This window comes from Dromiciops gliroides, chromosome 1, assembly GCF_019393635.1.
Source record: "Dromiciops gliroides isolate mDroGli1 chromosome 1, mDroGli1.pri, whole genome shotgun sequence".
Taxonomy (NCBI): Eukaryota; Metazoa; Chordata; class Mammalia; order Microbiotheria; family Microbiotheriidae; genus Dromiciops; species Dromiciops gliroides.
In genome coordinates, this window is record NC_057861.1 from 172,450,334 (window position 1) to 172,472,338 (window position 22,005).

The window sequence follows — 22,005 nt, forward strand, 5'->3', positions numbered from 1 at the left end:
CTATCCACTGAGCCACCTAGCTGCCCCTATACATTCATTCTTAAGTTACCCTGTTTGTATATAAATAAATTCTAAGAATAAAAATTTAACTTTCGGTAATTTCTTTAGAAGGATAGGAAATTACTTTAAAATAAACAGATACCCTTAAAAAAGCAGTTTTGCTTCATTCTGTATGAAACAATACTTTTAAATTTCTGTTTTTACATTTGTTTTTACTCTAGTTTGGTTATCAGAGATATAATTAGGAATTCTGGTACCTGGGATAAATGGGAAGGGGGGAGAAACTGGTGAGAGACCAAAAGGGATAGGAAGGGCATAGGGTAAGAGAAAGCAGAAGAGCAATTCACATGATATGTGCAAGACATCAAGATCCCACCTTTAAAGTGCATGAGACTTTTACCTTCATTGCCTAAATCATCTGGAGGGAAAACCTGCCCTCCCATGCAGTCCAGCCTGTATGCCAACATTTCCTTCCTCAGCTTCCCTAGATGATGACCCTATACAACCCTGGACACTTCTACCAATGTAAATATACCCAAGGGAACAGATAGGTACCTGGGAAGTGAAGGCAGTCAGCTACTGTGACACCAGGATAGAGCAAGAGCATGTAAAAGATGGCATGGGTGGTGGGTCAAATGGCCTGAGGGGGTGGTGTGAGAGGGCCTAAGCCAGAGCAAGAGCAAGAGTATTTGTGGCTACTATGGGGCAAATGGCACAAGAGGGAGCAGTTGGTCAGCAGTAGTTGAAAGGATCTGTCAGCCTGTGACTCAAATTCTCAGTCTCTTTAGTTGGCCTTTTCCATGTTTCACATTTTTGACAAACCTCTCTTTGGATAATTATGGTAATCCTCATCTTGTTGAACTATCTTGTATTAATGGAGCTTTTTTAACCTAGTGTGGAAATCTTTCCTTTGGAAGAAATTGTTTCTTTATCTTTCCTTACTATGAAGCTAAGGCAAATCATTACAATGGTTTTTATACCTTTGGGGACTCCTACATTGCCATCCTCTCTCTTCCCAACTCTTAAGGTGACTAGTGCTATAAACTTTAGAGTCAGGATCTTGTGATAGCTCATAAGATCACAGAACTAGATAGTTAGAAGGACCCTTACAGGGTGGTAGTCTGGCTGCCTCTTTTTATAGATGAGAAAGCTACAGCTCAAAGAAGTGAGGTAGGAAGTAGCAGAGGTACTCCAGGACCCTTGACTCTCAATGCAAAGTTCTTTCCCTACCCCGTCACAGCACCATGCTGCCTCCCATGGATGTCAATGTGCATCGTTATGGTAACTGAAGGTGGCAGAGATTTGCTGTGAGATGAGATTTGTATGTAAATGGTAATCTTTTTTGTTTTTTAAACATACTTCTTGAATAGAGGAATGGAGAAAATTGCCTTATATTCACAGCAGAAGTTAGGGCCAATCAGGAGGAAGCACATCCCACATTAGAGACTTGGTTTGTGGGAAACAAAAGAACAATAACTTTGGTGGGCTGTCTGAGACGAGTAGCTAAATTGTCTGTGGATACCTACTTGGAGAGGAAGAAGCACCATCCTAAATTTTGATGCCAGGGGTAAAAGGCCTGCTTGTCCTGTCCTAGATACAATTCTGTTGGATATTTGGGGATTTGGTCAGTCTATGATTTCAGGGTCTGAGTATTCATACAAATGTAGATTGAAATGTCTTCTCACTTTACCTTCTTTGATAAGATTCTGACTCAGTAAAAAGATTGATTGTTACCCTACACTTTTTTTGTAACTATCCTAAAAACTGTTGACTAACAAGCCTAGAATTAATATTTAAGAATTTTATTTTCACTGGACAACATACTGACCTCTTCAGGGGATCATGTGTGAAACCAATCTCTGCAGATACACAATACCTCATCTTTGATGTCACCAGTTCTTAGATCTTCTGTCTGACTTTGCAAGATCCCTATAAGTCCTAGTAGTAAAAATAAATAATATTTCTCCCCTTTCACAGTCTTAAGGAGTCCTTCAATTTTTCCATGTAGCTGCCAACTACATTAATATGGTACTCAGTGACTCCAGCCTCCTTCAGAAATACAGTGAATAACAAGATGTATTTAACATCATTAAATCTGATACTCGGCCTCCCTGCTGTGCCTACAACTCCAAAAATTATGCAGCCCTAAGAGTCACCATCCTAACAGGCTGCCTCAATTTTGTCTCAGGGCCCAAGAGCCAAGTTCTATGAGAATTAATTGACAGAAAGTCCAGCACAGCTTAGAACAGAATCTATCATGCTTTAAGTAAAGCAAAAAGAAGTAGAGGTAGCAATTATAATTTCAGAAAAAGCTATAATAAAAATAGAAAAGATAAATTAGCACAGGAAATACATTATGCTTAAAGGCACTATAATTAAAAATCAATGTCAAATGCACAGCATAGTACTTAAATATTTAAAGGAAAAGTTTATTGAATATTAGGGATAAATAGAAAGTAAAACTAAAATAATGGGAGACCTCGATGTCCTCCTTTCAGACTTAGACAAATTTAGTAAAAGATAAACAAGAAGGAACTGATGTAAACTTTAGAAAAATCAGAGATGACAGATCTAAGGTGATTACTGAATGGAAACAAAAAAGTTATCATTTCTCAGTCATATTCAATAAAGGAACTGTAAAGAAAGATTTAAAAATTAATTGGAGACTAAATAACTTTATCCTAAAGAACTGCCAGTTAAAAAACCACAAATTATCAAAACAATAAATTCCCCATGATTGATTGTTTATCCACTGTCTAAGGAACAAACCAGCTTAGCTTGGAATGACCCATCACTAGGCTAGCCACAGGGTAATGGATATTTGGCCACCAAAACCATTGGCCACCTCAACAATTATATTTTAAGTCACAATGGGGTTGTGATCGTTGCTGGTAAGTGAGCACCCAAACCAATAAAACCATATATCTTAAAAATGCTAGAGTATCATTTACTTTAACAGATGTTCTACCTACTGTGTGCTTTCTAACCAAGGCACTGGAGTTCTTAAAAAGAATAAAGATAATCTATGATTTTGTGACGATTATTTTATCTTTAACATCGTCAAAATCAAGAACCATTAACAAAAATCTCTCACTACCCTGCTGGGGTGGGCTAACCATTTTGCTAAACTGGAGCTTGGGAAAGCATTCAGACTAGCCCACAAATGGGAGATAACATTTCAGAATCATACTATGGATACTATGAATGTGTTGTCAATGTAGGAACAAAGGATATCTAGGGAAGTAATTTTGTGAAGGCACCCAATAATGTTCCAAATCTGGAATAGATTCCCTATGTCTTCCATCAATATAGCAAGCCTCATCAATCAATCTACTTTCTACTACACTTATTATCCTGGTCATTCAATAATGGAACATTCAGTTATTCAGATATATGTATCATGTCCATAGTACTTTTTCCCGAGCCTTCATTAATACACTGATCTATCTTAAACCACCCCAGGTTTTCTCCAAGCCTGTTTATCCATTTCCTAATTCATATTACTATGTCCTTTGGAACCTTGAAAATAATCTCAACAAACTCTCCTACATTCTCAAACTCTTTAACCAATATTCCTTTCTATCTTTCCACTTTAAGAGAAATGTGGTTCTCCTCTCAATGGATTTCTGAGCCAGAGGACATAGGTTTAAATCTTGTCTCTATAACTTAATGTGTGATTCTGGGCAAGTGGCTTAGCTTCTCTAGGTCTCAGTTTCCTGATCTTTAAAATAGGAGTTGTCTTAAATAGCTTTTAAGGTCCCTTATAGCTCTAAACGTCTGATCTTTTATCATATCTCTTATAACCCTCTCCATTGGACATCATTCCTCCATTCCTCCTATTTACCCAGGATCAAAGCACCAAGAAGAGAGGTAGTCATACTCATGTAATCATAGATTTAGAGCTAGAAAGGACCTCAGATCTAGTCCAATCACCTCATTTTATAGGTGAAACTGAAGCAGAGACATTAACTGACTTGTCCAGAGTCACATATCTAGGATGCGTAAAGCAGAACTTGAATTCCTAACTCAAGCCTAAAGTCCTAACTCAAGCCTAATGTTTTATCCAATGTTCCATTTAGCTGCCTCCCCTACACTGCTATCCTTTGATAACCTTTTGACCTCAAGGTATTTCTCCCAACTTTTTTTAATGACTCCAGTATTTGACTCATGCTCTAGGACTTCAATATTTCTACCCTGCTAGCAACCAGACCACATACCAAGTTCTTAACCAATTCAACTCCAATTCTCTTTTTGGTGGGGGTGGGGCAATGAGGGTTAAGTGACTTGCCCAGGATCACAAAGCTAGTAAGTGTCAAGTGTCTAAGATCGCATTTGAACTCAGGTCCTCCTGAATCCAGGGCCAGTGCTTTATCCACTGTGCCACCTACTGCCCCCTCCCAATTATCTCATTTATCTTATACTCCTCTTGCAAACTAAGAAGGTTAATTTAGACCTTATTCTCTTTTAGAATTATACCACTTGAAATTCTACTATCAACCTTCTTTCACATGTCTAATATGGAAATATGTTTAATGTGATTATACATATATAACCTATATCAGATTGCTTGCTGTGTTGGGAGTGGGGGAGAGAAGGAAGGGAAGGAGAAAAAATTGGAACTCAAAATCTTATAAAAATGAATGTTGAAAACTATCTTTACATGTAACTGGAAAAAATAAAATAATATTAATGAAAAAACTGAAAGGCATTAATAAAGCTTTTCAAAAAAATTTAAAAAGAAATTTTACTATCAGGTCACAGCTTCCTATTTTTCCATTATCTCCAACTCTCTTACTCACACTTAAACTACTCTTGAACCTCATTAGGTCCTTTGGGTTATTTATATGTCTTCATTCTCCCAGTTTATTTGCCCCACTTTGGTTTCACTAGTCTCTGTAACCAGTCTTGACCAGAAGATTTGCCACTTTTAAACAGCTACTGTCTGAGAATCTCTTGTTCCTGTGACCTCTGAGTGTTCTTGACTTGTAGATCCTCATCTCTAGACACCTACCACCCACTTACTGGAGTCACAAAACTGGTCTGATTTGACCCGCTACAAATTAATGATAAATTACCTCAGTCCATTCATTCATTCATTCATTCATCCTACTCTATCCCTATTGACTTTCTATATCATTCCTCATAGGAATGTTCCAAACATTTTTTTCTCTCATTCTCAACATATCCCCCACTAATACATGCAGATAAGCTAGATCTCTGCCTCACTGAAGCTAAACATAACCTGAATGAATTCTCTCAGCTTCTCTTTTTCATTCAAAATACTTTCCCACCATCACCTACTCTTTACTCCTTCCCTCTGGTTATATAGTAGAAGAGGTAAAGTAGAAAGAGCACAAGAATTGGAACCAGAAGGTTCCAATGTTGGCCATACTATTTATTAACTATGGGACCTCAGACAAGTCACAACTTTCTGGATATCAGCTTCTTAACCTACAAAAGATGCACTAAATGATCTTTAATGTTACTTTTAGTTCAAGATCTTATGACTCAGGTACTCCTACTCTTCTTCACTGAGGCAGATCTCTTCATCTCATTCCCTCTTTCGACTTCAGAACCAACAGTTATCTGTTTTGTGACACTGGCACAAAGAACAAATAGAAAAGCAATTATCTATAAATGGTCAGTTTTCCTAGATGCCGCTGTTTGTGTGTTTCATTGTGCAGACAATATCCAGCCCCAACAAAACAGGGCCTCTTCAATGAGATCCAGAGCCACTTGAAAGATTTTGGCCTAGATATGCAGATTGCCTAGCTATGTGGTTACAAGGTCAATCCATTTAGTTAGTTCAGTCCAAAACAACCTAACGCGAACTTATTCTTTGAGAACAAAGGACAAACAAATAACCAGGGTTCTTCATAAAGTCATAACACAGAGAGAAGGACTTCCAGAGAGTTAAACCTTGTCACATACATTCCTTAAATGTGTATTTCAGTACAATTATGGTACTCTAAATTTAAACTTACTCCTCTCATGGAAGCTGCATTTGTGAGAAGGAGTGAGCCATAAGGGACCTTAGAAGTTATTTAGGACAATTCTCATTTTACAGATCAAGAAAGGCCTAGAGGGGCTAAGCAACTTGTCCTAGGTCTTGATCTTTGTCTTGCCATTGGACTTCCATGACTCTGGAGGAGACATCAAGACTGATAACTTGGGGAAGCTAGGTGGCACAGTGGATAAAGCACCAGCCCTGGATTCAGGAGGACCTGAGTTCAAATCTGGCCTCAGACACTGGACACTTACTAGCTATGTGACCATGGGCAAGTCACTTAACCCTCATTGCCCTGCCCCCCCAAAAGACTGATAACTTTGTGAAGCTCTGCCCCACTCATATCCAATTCACATGCAAATCAAGACATCATTCTTGAGAAAGAAGGACCAACAACATGCATATTATTGTGCCAAGTTCTAAGGATACAAAGACAAAATGCAAAACAATCCATCCTCTCAAGGATCTTATGTTTTACTAGAGGAATAAAGTAGGTAAATAGGTAAAATAATTTTTTGAGGAGAGAAAGCACTATCAACTAAGGGATAAGAAAAGGCTTTCCATAGCAGGTATATAAATTGAGCCTTAAAAGAAACCATAAATTCTAAGGGCCAAAGTTGAGGAAGGAGTGCATTGTAGGAATAGAATATAGCCTGTGCAAAGGCAGAGAGATGGAAGCTGAACTGCTGATTTTGTGGAACAGCAAGCAGGCTAGTTTGACTAGAACATAGTATGTTTGAAGGGGCTTATGTGAAATAAGCCTAGAATGTTAGATTGAAGCTAGATTGTGAAGAGTCATTGTGGCAAAAAAAATTACCCCACAGTCAACCTGTTAGTGTTAGATGACATGTTACTACTCCTGAAATAGATCAAGAGGTACAGAACAACTGTTCCATCTACACAAAACTACTGCTGTCAGGCAAAGAAGACTTTGAGAAATCACAATTCCTAATAATTGTATATATGGACCACTGGAATTTAAGCTAAACCAGTGCCAGATCCTCTAGGTCCAGTTCTGTAGTTTGTTCAACTTTAGAAACAAACACCATACTGGTATTTTTATTTATTTATTTATTTATTTATTTATTTATTGATTGATTGATTGATTGATTGCCTCACAATTTTTATTTATTCCCTTCAAAAGCCAAGATCACAGGAAGTAAGGGCGTAAGAAAACACAAAACAAAAAACCTCTGTTCACCTTAGGAAATATTTGCTTGGCAGAGTGTCATTGATGCAGGGAGAGATGTCAAATCTTTTCTTGGGCTTTACCAAGGGGACAAAGCACCCCGCCCCCCTCTGCGTTAAAAATAAAACACAAACAGGGGTTATAGAGGAAGATAAAATAGCCATTGTTTCTGGGCCGCACAAAAACCCCCTTTGCTCCTCCCATTTATGGGGTTTCATTAGGGCCCTGGGTGCCTCTAATTTATTTATTTAGGAAGCCCTACTATTGTCTTAATGTAAACAGAACTCAAGATCAGTTGACAGTTGAAATGGCCCAACAGAAGAGTTTTCAAAGGCGCCTCCTTGGAAAGGGGTCCCTTCATTCAGTCTCCTGGTTCCTGTATCATGACTGCCGGCACTTTAATTTTTTTTTCTACTTCACCCAGCTTCCTTTAGTTCACAGGATCATTGGTTGGTCGTTGTCCTTTGTTCTTGAAGAGGACCAAAATGACATCATTTCCTAGAACTGCTAGAATCCTTTTGACTCTTCTCCATACTTAACCATCTGGTCATTCTACCTCAGTATTCCAAAGACAATGCCAACAGATATCTCAAAAGATATCACCGCCCAGGAATCAGCTGAGCATACGCAGCAGACCTCCGGTCATTCCAGCGTCCAGCTAGAATGCCCAATTCTCCTCCCCCAATCCCAGAAAAAAACCATACTGGTATTTTAAACAGGATAGTTACCAACTAATCAGAACATAGATCTTAAAGCTATTATCTAATACAAAAAGAGACTTTAAGATTTTTTTCAGTTTTAAATTCTCTCCGTCTCCCCTCTCCCATTCCCCACCCACTGAGAAGGCAAGAAAAGTAAAACCTATTACAAATATATGTGCATGTGTATGTATGTATGTATGTATGTATGTATGTGTGTGTGTGTGTGTGTATGTATATAGTCAGGCAAAACAATTTCTGCATAAGCCATGTTCCATTAAAAAAGCAGGAAAAGGAGTGGAGAAAAAATATGCTTCAACCTGCACTCTGAACTCTTAAGTTCTCTATCTAAAGGTAGATAGCATGTGTCATCATGAGTCCTTTGGAATTGTAGTGGGTCATTGTGCTGATCAAGTTACTAAGTTTTTCAAAAATGCTTATCTTTACAATATTGCTATTACCATGTAGATTGTTCTCCCACTTCTGCTCATTTCATTTTGCACCAAGTAACATAGGTCTTCTTAAATTTTTCTGAAACTATCCCACTCTTCATTTTTTATAGCAAAACAGTATTCCATTACATTCTATACCATAACTTGTTCAGCCATACCTCAATAGACAGAAATCCCCTTAATTTCCAATTCTTTGCCACCATAAAAAGAACTGCTATAAATATTTTTGTACATATGGGTCTTTTACCTCTTTTAAAAATAACTTTCAGTACATAAAAGTTCAAAATATTTAATATATTCATGAAATTAAGTATTTAATCTATTCATGAAAGTAACCATTTAATATATCATCTGGGGCCATCTCCAGTCGTCCTGATACATATTTTGCCACTGGAGAGAGGAGAGAGTGAGGTTAGTGACCTTGCACAGTCCTCCCTCACTTAAATCCAATTCACTGCAAGTCATGACATTACCCCAACGTCATGGTCCTCTTTAAGAATGAAGGACAAACAACATTTAAGACATTCATGAAATTAAAGGAAAAGATAGTATGGGTGGGAGAGAACAATTTACATATTTGTATGTACCTTAAAATAAAGACATACCTGTCCTTCATTAATTGATAGAGATTTTCCTTCATATATTCAAACACAAAATAAAGGTGGTCATTTTCTCTGATAACTTCTTTCAATTTAATCACATTGGCATGATTGAGTTTCTTCAGAGACTACAAAGCAAAAAAAAAAAAAGAACTAAAATGTATAATTGTTTTCATAGTAGTGTCATAAAAGTTAACAAGCTCTCATCTCAACCAGTTCTAACTAATCAGTTTATCACATGATTTTTAGAAAATTATTTGTGGCTTCCTAGGTGATATTATTTTCAGATGTACATTGATTATAATCATTGTCAACTATGTCTTTTAATCGTATGTTCACAGATATAGAAATAGACCTGGAAAGGATCTTAGAGGTCATCTACTATAATCTAACCTTCATTTTACAGATTAGGAAACTGAAGCTCAGAGAGGGTATACTAACTGTGCAAGGTTGCACAGGAAGCCAGTGTTATCGGTGTGATTTGAACTCAGGTACTCTGACTTCACACACAATGTTCTTTCCATTTTAGCAAGTTGTCTCTCAAATAATACATTGTACTGCCGTGCAATCAATTAGCTCTGCTTAAATTAATCTTTAATTTGACATCTCAGGGCAAAACTGATACTCCTATCAGTCACATGAAAGGAAAAAAAAATTACATTCTACCTTTCCTTAATCCTTTGTTATTTCTGAATAAAAAAATTCAGGCAAAGCTGCTATATAAATGGAAAACATTGCTATGTCTGAAAACACGAAAATATTTTGCTATGACTAAATATATGAAAATGTCTATATTTCTTAGATCTAAATACAAAAACTTAATATCTAATGTATTTTATGCATATAAACAAATTACCTAATGTTCTCAAAAAGTTGAGCATGACTATTTTCATTTTTATTTATTTATTTATTTTCCCTGTTACATGTAAAGATAGTTCTCAACTTTTTTTTATACAAGATTTCCAATTTCAGATTTTTCTCCTTCCCTCCCCTCCTTCCCCCTTCCCCTAGACAGCAGGTAATCTGATATAGGGGATATATATATATATATAAAACATTAAACATATTTCTGCATTAGCATGACTATTTTTAATAAAAAAGATGACATTAAATTTCAGTACATTAAAATATTAGCTGGAAGACCCTGGGCATCAATACCTGCCAACTCATATTTCTGCTTTCTGGTCTTTATAAAATCTTTTTTAGAATAAACTATACATCTATCGAGGGCTAACCTTGATCTAAATATAAGAAGGGAACAGGCATTTACAATTTTCTCTAACAACATGCACCTTCATAGTCATGTAGTTAATTGAAAGATATGAAGAAAGCAAGATCCATATATTTACCTTATCCTCTGTCTGGGAGGTGCTATTATTATTCCTATGCTATAGATGAAGAAACTGAGATTCAGAAATGTTAAGTAATTTGCAAAGGGTCACATTGCTAGTAAGTATCTGAAGCAGGCTTTGAAACCAAGTCTTCAATCAATAAGTATTTATTAAGTACCAATACATGTTAGAGGCTGTGCTAGGTGCAAGGAATACAAAACCTCTAAGTGCTTACATGGTTTTCCTGACTCTAAGCCCAGTACTTTCTCCAATATACCATGATTGGTGATTCAAAGGCATGTCATCATCTAGACAAAAGGCATTTTTCATCCACATAATTTTTCCTGTAGGAGTTTTCAGGCTAATCTCCTTTGAGTAAACATGGATTTCATTGAGGAAACCCCATAATGTTTTAGGGCTTGAAATAAGTAGAAGATCATTGGTAAACAAGAAGATCTATCTGGAACACCCACGAGAATGTTTTTTGTTTGAAATGTTTTCTGTCCTTCATAGAACATCCTCCCCAACGGTGGTGAACACCTTAGCAAACGTGTATCTTCCTGTTTTATGCCTCATTTGACATTAACAGAGGACTGCTGAACCTTTGTGGTTCAGCTTATTTAGGAACTTTATGATAATAATGTATGAACAAAAGACTTTTTTGTTATAGTCTTTAAGGTCAAATATTACTCTCACAATTTAAAAAACAGTTCTGTATTCAATAAACAAAAACAGCAGGATCTTGTATTCTTTGTCTTTCAGTCAACTATTTATGACTAAAGATATAGGCTGCTGTAAAAAAAAACCCCACTGCTTGCGAAAGCCTACCTTTTTCTTCTGATATTTTTCTTTTTTCTTTTCTTTTTCTTCCTCCTTTTTTTTTGGGGGGGGCAGGGCAATTAGGGTTAAGTGACTTGCCCAGGGTCACACAGCTACTAAGTGTCAAGTGTCTGAGGCCAGATTTGAACTCAGGTCCTCCTGAATCCAGGGCCAGTGCTTTATCCACTGTACCACTTAGCTGCTCCCTGATATTTTTTTCAGATACCCTTGATATGTATGTAGATCATTTGAAAAACTGAAATATGTGTTTGTAGGTACTGATGCCAGGGTCACAATCTGGTAAGTATCTGAGGTAGGCTAACTACCACTCCACCTGCTACTTTACCCTTGTAACTGTATTTTTGTTACCTGAACTGCTCTGGCCCAAGAATTTATGAACTGGATAGCTAATCTATTGGTGATAAATCCTCCATATTTAGCTAGACTGGTCTTTAGACATCACAGTCTGTTAATGGGAGTGTATTCAAAAATTTTCCTGTGTGAGATAGCATGTCAGACCTTTTTAATCTTGTCCAGAAGTATAATATGAGAGACTCTGTCCATTGGCATAGCCTTCAAGAATTTAGAGATTAATCCCCATGCCTGGAATGGCCATATTCCTCAACTCTGCCCATTGAAATTTTTCTCTTCTTTAAAGGCTTCTTTTGATGCCATCCATCCCCTCCATGAAATGCTCCCTTCCCCTCTCCCCACAGTGATTTTCTCTCTTCAAATTGTCCTACAGTATTTTGTTCTAGGATACCTCTGTTGCCCCTGTCACATTCTATCTATATCTATAATTCTATTATATCTATAATAAATCATTATTTTTAGTATGTGCCATATGCCCCCTATTAGACTGTAAGCTCTATGAAGGCAGGGCCTATAGACATTTCTTCCTCTTTGTGTACCCATGCCTGGCACAGTGCCTTCCTTGCCGATAAGATTTGCTTAGTGTTTGTTGAATAACTAAAAGTGAATGAAAGTGGCATGAGGTATAATCATAAACAAGAAGCCTGTCAATTTATCTCTATCACCATAGGTCAGAAAACTTTAAAAAATGATTTGAGATAAAAATTTAGGTTAGGCTTAAGAAAATAAATTGTCACCAACTACAAAGGACAAACCAGGAAATTTTCATAATCTCTTTTCCTAGAAAATCTTTTAAGAATGAGATAAGCATGTTGTAGATGATATTGCTATAGACCTTCATGGAGACAGAGTGCAGGAATAGATGAATTCCTGGGGTCCTCTAGAATTTTACCTTAACTTCTCTCAAGCTCATGCATTCATCCCAAGAATAGAATTTCCTTTTCATCCTGAAATACATAAAGAAAGATTTAGCATCTATTGGCATCAGTGTTGGAAGACCTCAGTTTCCTTATTGCACTGATGGTTAGTGTAAGAAAATAATTTAGCTTCAATTTCTCAATTTCTTAATTATATAGACATAGCTAATAATACTTCCTACTCTGTGAATTCTTTTATGCCCCTAACAAGTTTAACTCATAACTATAATCTAAATGACCAGGGACTCACTCAAGGAAGCAGATTTGTCAAAAGGAAAATTTAAAGGACCTCTAATCATGCTTTGCCTTGGGCAGAGTGGATACATAGTCAGGGATGATATGGTAAAAATAGGGCAGGAGACTCCTACTCTAGCTGGGAGAAGGGTTAGACTCCCATTCTTCATTGGGGTCTGGTGGAATCTAAGCCTAGAGAGAAAGGAGTCACCCCAGGGCCAATAAACTTATCCCTTTTAGTGACAATTGTAGTGATATTTCTAAGTCCATCCTGCCTGATTGGGGAAAAGAAGCAGCACAGCTTCTGGGCAGCTGAAAGATCAGTTGCTCCAGAAGGGAAAGACCTTTGAGTTGTACTATAAGCAGTATTATATCAAAATTTTCCAGCTCCAGCAATGGAAGAATAACTGGGTTAAAAGTATGGTGGGCTGCCCTGTGAAATGTGAGCTCTGTAGGGCACATAGGCCAGGCTCTCCCAAAAAGGAGCTAGAGTGAAGGGGAAGTACCTCAGGTGGGGCAAGGCTAAAGAAGGAGCCTGAATGTCAACCAAGAACACTGTTAGTTTCCCTTAAGTTTTGTTCTGAATTTTCAGACCTTTCTGACAACCAAGAGGGAATGCCAGAGATGAAGGGATCTTAGAAGTCATCTGTTTTAACCCCCTCATTTCCCAGGAATAGGGCTGATCTTGACATTCCCATGCTTAAAAATCTTCCATTGCCTCTAGGATAAAATAAACACCCCTTTGCCTGGAATAGAAGGCCCTCCACAATCTAGTCCCTGCCTTTCAGTCTGACTTTACATTATTCCCTTTCACTTGCTCCATGCTTTAGGCAATTCAATTAATTATTTGATGTTCCCTCAACATGAGGTGCCATCTTCTCTGCCTCCGTGAATGTGCACAATATGCCCAATGCCTAGAATGTACTTCTTCCTCATTTCTAACCTTTAAGAATCTTTTTCTTCCTTACCTCAGATGCTAACTCCTATGTGAATCCTTTCCTGATCTCCTCAGATATTCATGTTCTTTTATTAGTCAAATATTGCTATAGGCCCTTTTCTGCTCTCTCTTTTTCCCCTTTATCTTGTATCATGCCTCTTTGTGTTTATGCTGTACCCTACCCCCAACAAACAGACTATAGACTCCATGAATCTCAAACTAACAGGAAACTATGAACTGGTTTAAAAAACTAATTTGGTAATATTACAAAAATACTACCTTTTGATAGCCACCAGCTCTCCAGATTCATTGCTTTTTCCCATAAGTACGCTCCCATAGGTGCCATCTCCTAGTTGTTTCATAGTTGTATATCGGTTCATTTTGAAAAATGGATGCAGCCAAAGTTATGAAATTAAATTGTTCACTTGTAGAGAAGAAACTTGTACCCTTCTTTTAAAAAAAAAATCTTTCTTTTCCTTCAAAACGTTGTTAGATTTGTGACTGGTGTGTCATTATTTAATATACAGTCTTCCCGAGATTATAAGTTCATGAGATCCAGGAATAAAGAATCTGGCAAATAAATAATGTGTCCATTCTTATTCACATCCTTTTAAAAAAAAGCAAAACAAGAATGAGATAAGTTTTCTTTGGAGACCTTTAACAAAATAATATTTTGTCACTTTGGACCATATTATAGCATAAATAAAATTTATCTATCTAAGCAAAAAAAACAAAAAATAATGAGTAACTGATTACATGAAAAGCTATGCATTTTTATTTTAGATAATTATATCAGCACTTTTAAATAACAGATTTGTACAGACCTACAAAGTACAATGGATCCTACATATAAGAGGAAGTATCCTAGGAGCTACCTGCAAATTTTCAGCTGATAGTGATAGTATAGAAACTACACATCACAAAAATACAAGTCACTAGAAAATAGGTGAGGAAGAAGAGCAATTCAGGAATGAAAGACTGTGCAATGGCAAAAGAAAAAATAAAGGAAATGTGCACAAAGACTAACAAGTTGATCAGTATGGTTTACAGAATGCCAAACACCACCAATTTATTCCTAATTAATCCACCTGACATGGTGGGTATGGCAAGAAACCCTCCTTAAGTCTATTTCTTTGGTTTTTACTTTCTTTTTTGTCTTGTTCTAAATTCACTGCAAATTGCTTCAGAAAGGAATAAAGAAATTGGCAATCCTGGGAAAGTTTTCCATGTAAGCAGTGCGCTGTAAGCCTCCATCATGTTCTTCTTGATACCTCAACACCCATATAATTCTTCTTCTCCTTTCTCTAAGTGATATCGACTAAGCAGTTATTTGTGAGTTTCTTATTTGTGCATGTCTGGTCTTTTGTCAAAAAAGGCATGACTATTTGAAGGTCCAGAAACACTACATGATTTTCTCCATTAAAACAGAGGGGATTCCCAGCATTCCCACGCCACTGCCGTTCACTGTCCCTCCTGCACATGTGTGAGCTGGAAGTAGTATGGCACGGAGGGGGGGGGGGGAGTTATTAGGTTCTCCCACAATCCTCTTTGTTCTTCCTTTCCAACCCAGTCCTGGGCAAGATGGCTCCCGCAAAGAAAGGTGGAGAGAAAAAGAAGGGATGCTCTGCCAATAATACACCATCAACATTCACAAGCGGATTCATGGAGTAGGCTTCAAAAAGTGAGCTCTGGGGCTCTCAAGGAAATCCACAAATTTGCCATTAAAGAAATGGGAACACCAGATGTACGCATTGACACCCGACTCAAAAAAGCTGTTTGGGTCAAAGGAATAAGGAATGTCCTGTACCGTATCGGAGTGTGTTTGTCCAGGAAACGCAATGACAATGAAGATTCATCAAACAAGCTGTATACCTTGGTTAGTTATGTGCTTGTCACCACTTTCAAAAGCTTACCGACAGTCAATGTGGATGAAAACTAAATTGAACTTTAAATAAAATTATAAAATCTAAAAAAAAAATGGAGGGGGCAGCTTAGGTGGCACAGTGGATAAAGCACCAGCCCTAGATTCAGGAGGACCTGAGTTCAAAACCAACCTCAGACATTTGATACTTACTAGTTGTGTGACACTGGGCAAGTCACTTAACCCTCATTGCCCTGGTGCCCCCCCCACCCCCACCCCCCAATGAATGGAAATAGGCTTTCCAAATGTAGGCCAACATATACACAATAAAGACAAAAATTTGAAACAGCTAAATAGGAATACCTAAATGCTTCATCTAGAGAGTTTTAGTCCCTGTCTTCCCTTTTATTGTTCTTTTGCATGAAATACCAGATGATCCTGGGATTGAGAAAAACTGTGGGACCTGAGAGCCATATATGTATAATGGGGTTTCTTTCCCCAATGGGTTTAAACACTTAGGATATACAAAAGTGAATTAAGTAGGCAAGGCATGGACTTTCTAATTCTATGTTAGACAGAGGAGGAGTCTGGGGCAAGAACAAGACTTATCTTAATAGAAATAAGACAATCAGTTTAAGATATTCTGCCTGGTTTTGTCCCTTAGCTGACTGTAGTGGCTCATAGATAAAACAAAAGAGTTGTAAGCCCACCAATCCTTAGCAGGAAACAGTTTTCTAGCCACTACACACTAGGGTCCAGGATGGCCAGCAGGCACCCTGAAAAAATGAAGCTCAGAGGCTGTTAGCAGAGAAAAGCACGGCAGCTATGAAACCAGCTAAGCACCATCTGGCAAGGCATATTATCAGATCAGCCAGGTACAATATCTACAAACAAGGCAGAAAATGTGTGCCATATCAAATGCCCAGAAGAAATTGTATACTTACATCCATACATCTGGAGAAGACTACATGCCTGGCAGAAATTGTATGCCACAGAAGATCAACTGAAAGCAGGACCAACAGACACAGTGGAATGACATTGCAAGGGGACATTGGCAGCTCTTCAGGCTGTACTCTCCCTCTCCATATGTGACCTGGCCATGTGTACTTGCTACGTGGCTCTCTCCACACATGTTCCTTGGCCACATATTTTCCTTAGATGTGTGTTCCTCTATGTAAGCATTCTGGTCACATGTATTCCCTATGTGTGTACTCCTCCATAAGTGTTCCTTAGGTCTGTCTACTCTTCCTACTGATGATGTGTTTATGGATGGGAGGGTGTTAGAGAAAATGCTGTATTACTTACTACTTTTATTACCATGTTATTTCTTTTAAAAATTTTAAAGTTTTTATTGATATATTTTGTTTTTATGTCACTTTCATTTCTGGATAGATCTCTACCCAATAAGGCCGCCCTTATAACAAATAATAAAAGGAAAAGAAAAAAAGCAGTTTGGTAAAATAACCAACACATCAACCAAGTTCAACATGATATATGTTTCATACCCTAGTCCCCCACCTCTGCAAAGGAGGGAAGGAGATGCATTTTCTCTTTTCTTCTTCAGGATCAGGCCTGGGCACTATGATGACACAACAGTTTTTTTGTTTGTTTTTTTAGTCCTTTACATTGAAGGGCTTTGAGTTCATGTTGTATGAAAAAAAAAGGCTGCAAAAGGGTTCATTTTGATAGCACCTATACTAAAATTGGAATGATATAGGAAGATTAACATGGCCCTTGTGTGAGAAAGACATGAAAACTTGTGAATCATTCCATATTTTTAAAAACCTCTGATCAAAAACCAAAAAAAAAAAAAAACAAAAACCCAAAGAACTAAACCTCTGATCAATGCAATGACCAATGACAATTTCAGAAGATGGATAATGAAGTATGCTACCTACCTTCTGATAGAGAAGTGATGAACTCAAGATGCACAATGAGAAGTATATTTCTGGACATGCCAAATGGAAATTTGTTTTGTTTTGAATAGTCATATTTGTTACAAGGTTTTGGTTTTATTTTTCATAATAAAGAGTGGGAAGGCAGTAAAATAAATTATTATTAATTAAAAAAATAAAATATCTGAGCAATGAAAACATAAAAAAGATTTGCTGAAAGCATCATTTGTGTTTAGCCTGGAAAAGAAAAGATTTAAGGGAGACATGACAGGTGTCATCAAATATCTGAAGGGCTGTCATATAGAAAAGGATTAGTTTTATTTTGCTAGACTCCAGAAGGTAAAAGTAGGAGTAATGAGAAAATGTTATAAAGAGATGAATGTAGGCATGATATAAGGAAAAATTTCTTAAAGATAAATTATTCAAAAGTAGAATAAACTGCCTCAGGAAGTAGTGTGTTATCCATTATTGGAGGCCCTCCAACAAAGGCTGGATGACAAATGGTCTATTTGTTGAATATGTAGTAGAAAGAATTCATTTTCAGGTATGGGCTGGATTAGAGGGCCTCTGTCTGAGGTATAACTTAAATTTTGTGATTCTGTGATGTCAACTTGGATGGATTAGGGTTAAGGCTAATTCACATTTCTTGGAGACTATGGTATGGAGCAATAGAAAAATCAAGGACTTGGAATCAGGAACCTGAATTTGAATCCTGGCTCTATTATTTATTAGCTGTGTAATTTAAGTCTCATGAATATTTTACAGATGAAAAAACATGCACTAAGTGGTTTAATGACTTATCCAAGGTCACATAGAAACTATGAGGCAAAGCCAGAACTAAAACCCAAGTCTGCTGACTCAGTTGAAAGGGCTTGCTACTAAAATTCTAGTATTTATCAAATTGTTCCTTTAATTCTAGTAGAAGAAAAAAACAAGCAGTGGCTGATTTTAATATCTGAAAAAGCAATCTCTTTGTATAGCAAAATTAAGTGTTGGATATTGTCAAAGAATATGAGAATAGTAAAAGAACCCTAACAGAAGAACCATGACTTTTCAACTGATCTGTTTTCTTTCTTGATATGTAATGAATACTAACCAGGCACAGCTTACTAAATTTCTCCACTCATAATACTGAACAATTCCTAAATATTTCCATTTCCATTTCATATACACTGAGATTTTATACAATTTGGTTCAAATGGAGTTAAAATTAACCTTACTTTTTCATATGTTTTAGTTGGCATAGTCCCACTTCTGACACATACTAATTGACATTGAGACTCTGGGCAAATCATGTAACCTCTTTAAGACCATGAGTAGCACAAGAAGTGCCAGTTGGTCCTGGAAAAAAAGGGTCTCCTCACCCAAAAGCTTCCTGTAAAAATGAAATCTCACAGGTCTAACAATGTACTCACAACTTTAAAGCAACAGAGCCCCAAATAGCATCAAGAACATTGTGGTACAATGAAAAGAACACAGGATCTGGGGTCGGAAGATCTACATTCAGATCTTGGCTCTACCGCTTAATCATCTCTATGACCCTCTCAACCATAAACTGAGGGAGGTTGTAATAGATGACCTCTAAGATGCCTTCAAGCACTAAATCAATGGTAAAACAAGCAATACATGTGCATAGTAATTGCAACTAGTTTCAGTTAGGATAAAAGAAAGTCACATAGAAATGTAACTTCAACCATTAAAAACTTGATGAAACAAAAAAGTTCCCTCAAAGTTTGACATTGAACTGCTTTATTGTCTCTGAATTTTCATTTGCAAGGGAATGTATATAGCATGTTATGGAATGAACTTTCCTTTTCCCATTTTTCAGGCTAGAACTTTTCCTGTTCTGTGATGTCTGCTCTTTATAAGCTCCTGTCCTACAGTCTCTACTGTCATAACTGATAAACAGTTTAGCACATATTTAGAAAATATAGTCAAGGTTTATAAGCCAAAAAGTATGGCCTGTTATTTCCAAATCTCATTTGGTTCTGATTGTAATTTGCTGTTAAAAGAAGAGAAAACCCTGCAGACATTGGTACTACTTATATCTCTGTCACACAGAAAAATAATTTTGTACTTTTAGAGAATTTTTTGTTTCAGTTTTGACATTTATGTAACATTTATTATTTTTAAGATAGTGATAGGGTTTGGATCAGTGATTTCATTGAATAGTAAAGTCTTGGATAAAGAAAATTCCCTCTACTAATACAGTTTACCACATTTTCTGTAATTTAGAGTTACCTAGAGCAGAGGTGTCAAACATTTGAACCAAATTAAAATGTAATTGGGAAATATTTCTAAAAATTAAGAAAAATGCAATAAAACATAGAAAATGTCGACATGTGGTTTTCTAAGTCAATATGTGCCCACAGGGATCATAATGTACAGTTTAGTGGCCTTGTTTCTACTTTAGTTTGACACCAATAATCTAGTGCCCTGAGAGGTTAGATGACTTGCCCAGGGTCATGTGCTTTAGGTGTATGTTTTGGTATTTGTCTTCTTATTGTCATCCTCCCACTTTTTCTCCTAAACCTTCTGTAATCTAGTTTATAAAGTTATCACTGACCTCTTAATTGCCAAGTTTGATGGCCTTTTCCAAGGACCATAGATTTAGAGCTGGAAAGGACCTTAGAAGATGTGTCCAACCTCTTCATTTTACAGACAAAGAAAACTAAGGCCCAGAGAGATTAAAAGACTTGTCCAGAATAATGTGTCTATAGTAAATACTCAAGGCAGGATTTAAATTCAGGTTTTCCAAACTCCAAGTTCAGCACTCTACCCATTCTGCAACCTAGCCACCTCAAAATATTAAAGGTGGAATAGATGATTATACTATTATAAGTTTACAATTGGAAGAGAACCATCTAATTGACTCTTTCCATATTTATAGATGTTGAAAAGGAGAAAAACAAAATAACTGACATGCTCAAGAAGACTCAGCAGCAAAATTTAAACTCAGGTAGTCTGAGTCTAAAATCCAGGGCTCCTTTTACTGTCTCACACCACTGCTGCTCATCCTTCTTGACTTCACTGAAGCAAAACCTCTTAAGTACCCTCTCATCTTAGATATTCTCCATCAGGATTTTTTGACACTGTTCTTGGTTGTCCTACCTGTTTTTCTTCATTTTCTCAAGTCTCCTTTGCTTGATCATCACCCCATGTCATATCCCCTAACAGTGGGCCCACTTTTCTGTTTATAGTGTCTCACTTAGTATCTTCATTAGCTTTCATGGGTTCAATTATCATCTCTATGCAAATTATTCCAGGTCTAGGTCTCCAGCCCTAATCTCTTTCCTGAACCCAATCCCACATCACCAGCTGCCTACTGTATATTTCAATGTGGATGTCCTATAGGCACCTTAAACTTAATATAACTCGAACGAAACTCATCTTTTACCCCATATACACCTCTCTCCCAAACTTTCCTATTACTATTGAGGGCATCACCATTCTTCCAGGCATCCAGGTTTACAACCTCAGTGCCATTCTTGAATCCTCATTTTTACTGTTAAGATAAATATAGGGATCACCTGGATTTGATGGAGCTGCGAAATTATCCAAGTGGATTCTAGGAGACCCTGGATTAATAGGAGCAAAATGCCTTTTGACAAAGACTTCAAACTGAAGCCAGACATCCCTATTCACTTTCCCCAAGAGAATAAATTTAAATGCCCCCTTTGAAATTCCCATTCACTAAATTCTTTCCACAAGAAAGTAAAAAGATCTTATTGTTCTCCTGATCAACTATCTAGATACTCTTGTTTTTGACAAAACCCTTTTCTGTTTCCACATAATCTAACCATAGCATCTGCTTTAAGTTGAGCTGTTAAACAGATTTGTATTGTTTAACTGATTTACATTTATGGTATTTGCTTTGGGTTGATTTGTATCATGCTAATGAAGTTACTAGTGAGCAAAGAAAACCCTCAGAAAGAGGGAGTCCTCTAGCCCCTTTGGAAATGGTCTCTGCATGATCATGCTTATATTTCTTCTTGGGACAAAATAAATTGGTATTATGTTTTTCCTGTCTGTTTCTGATCTGGTTTTTCTTGTAGGAGAAATTATAATTTCTCTGATTTGATCTGGTTTTGTCCTGTAGGAGACATGTTCTCTGATGTGTTTATTATTTTTTTAGGAGACAGGCAATAGAAACGTATTTAATTTTCGATATTACTCACTCTATACATCCATCCAATCAGTTGACAAATTTTGTCATTTTTATTTCCATAGAAACTCTCCCATATGACTACATCTTATTACTCACAGTCATCACATACATTAAGGCCTAATTCAGTCCTTAATTACTTTTCCCCTTGGATTTTGGTGATAGACTCCTAATTGGTCTTCCTGTCTCCAGTGCCTCCCCAATAAAATCTCTTACACATAGCCACCAAAATGCTTTTCCTAAAGCATTAGTCTGACCATGTCACCCTTCTACTTCACAAACTCCACTGCTTCCCTATGACATCAAAGATCAAATATAAACTTCTTTGTTTAGCATTTCCATTCCAATATTCTTATCTATTACTCTCCTCACCCATACTGGCCATTGCACATGACACTTATCTTCCATTTATATGCCTTTGCACTGACCAGACATGTTTAGAATGTTTCTTTTCCAAATTCTGCCGCATGGAATTCCTGATTCCCTTCAGGAGTCAATTCAAAAGCACTCTACATAAGGTCTTTCCTGG

General features: G+C 37.0%; 1 protein-coding gene, 1 non-coding gene and 1 pseudogene across 9 annotated transcripts in view; 2 read left to right on the forward strand and 1 right to left on the reverse strand.

The window, feature by feature from the left end:
* The window catches only part of MAK (male germ cell associated kinase), a 93,698-nt gene that overhangs the window by 58,818 nt on the left and 12,875 nt on the right, over nt 1–22,005 (reverse strand). For 5 of the 8 annotated variants that reach the window (XM_043970457.1, XM_043970452.1, XM_043970448.1 and 2 more), the window contains exons 2-4: nt 13,835–14,162; nt 12,360–12,414; nt 8,952–9,073 (exon numbers count right to left, since the gene is read on the reverse strand). In XM_043970457.1, the coding sequence (XP_043826392.1) occupies nt 8,952–9,073; nt 12,360–12,414; nt 13,835–13,935 (278 nt within the window). In that variant the 5' untranslated portion in view covers nt 13,936–14,162. Of the gene's footprint in view, nt 1–8,951; nt 9,074–12,302; nt 12,415–13,834; nt 14,163–16,360; nt 16,455–22,005 lie in introns of those variants that run through there. The other 3 variants (XM_043970446.1, XM_043970462.1, XM_043970469.1) reach the window with 3 other exon arrangements.
* LOC122730918 lies at nt 15,137–15,494 on the forward strand (annotated as a pseudogene).
* On the forward strand, nt 17,092–17,195 carry LOC122737688. Its single transcript, XR_006354494.1, has one exon. It is a non-coding gene; the product is annotated as a U6 spliceosomal RNA (small nuclear RNA).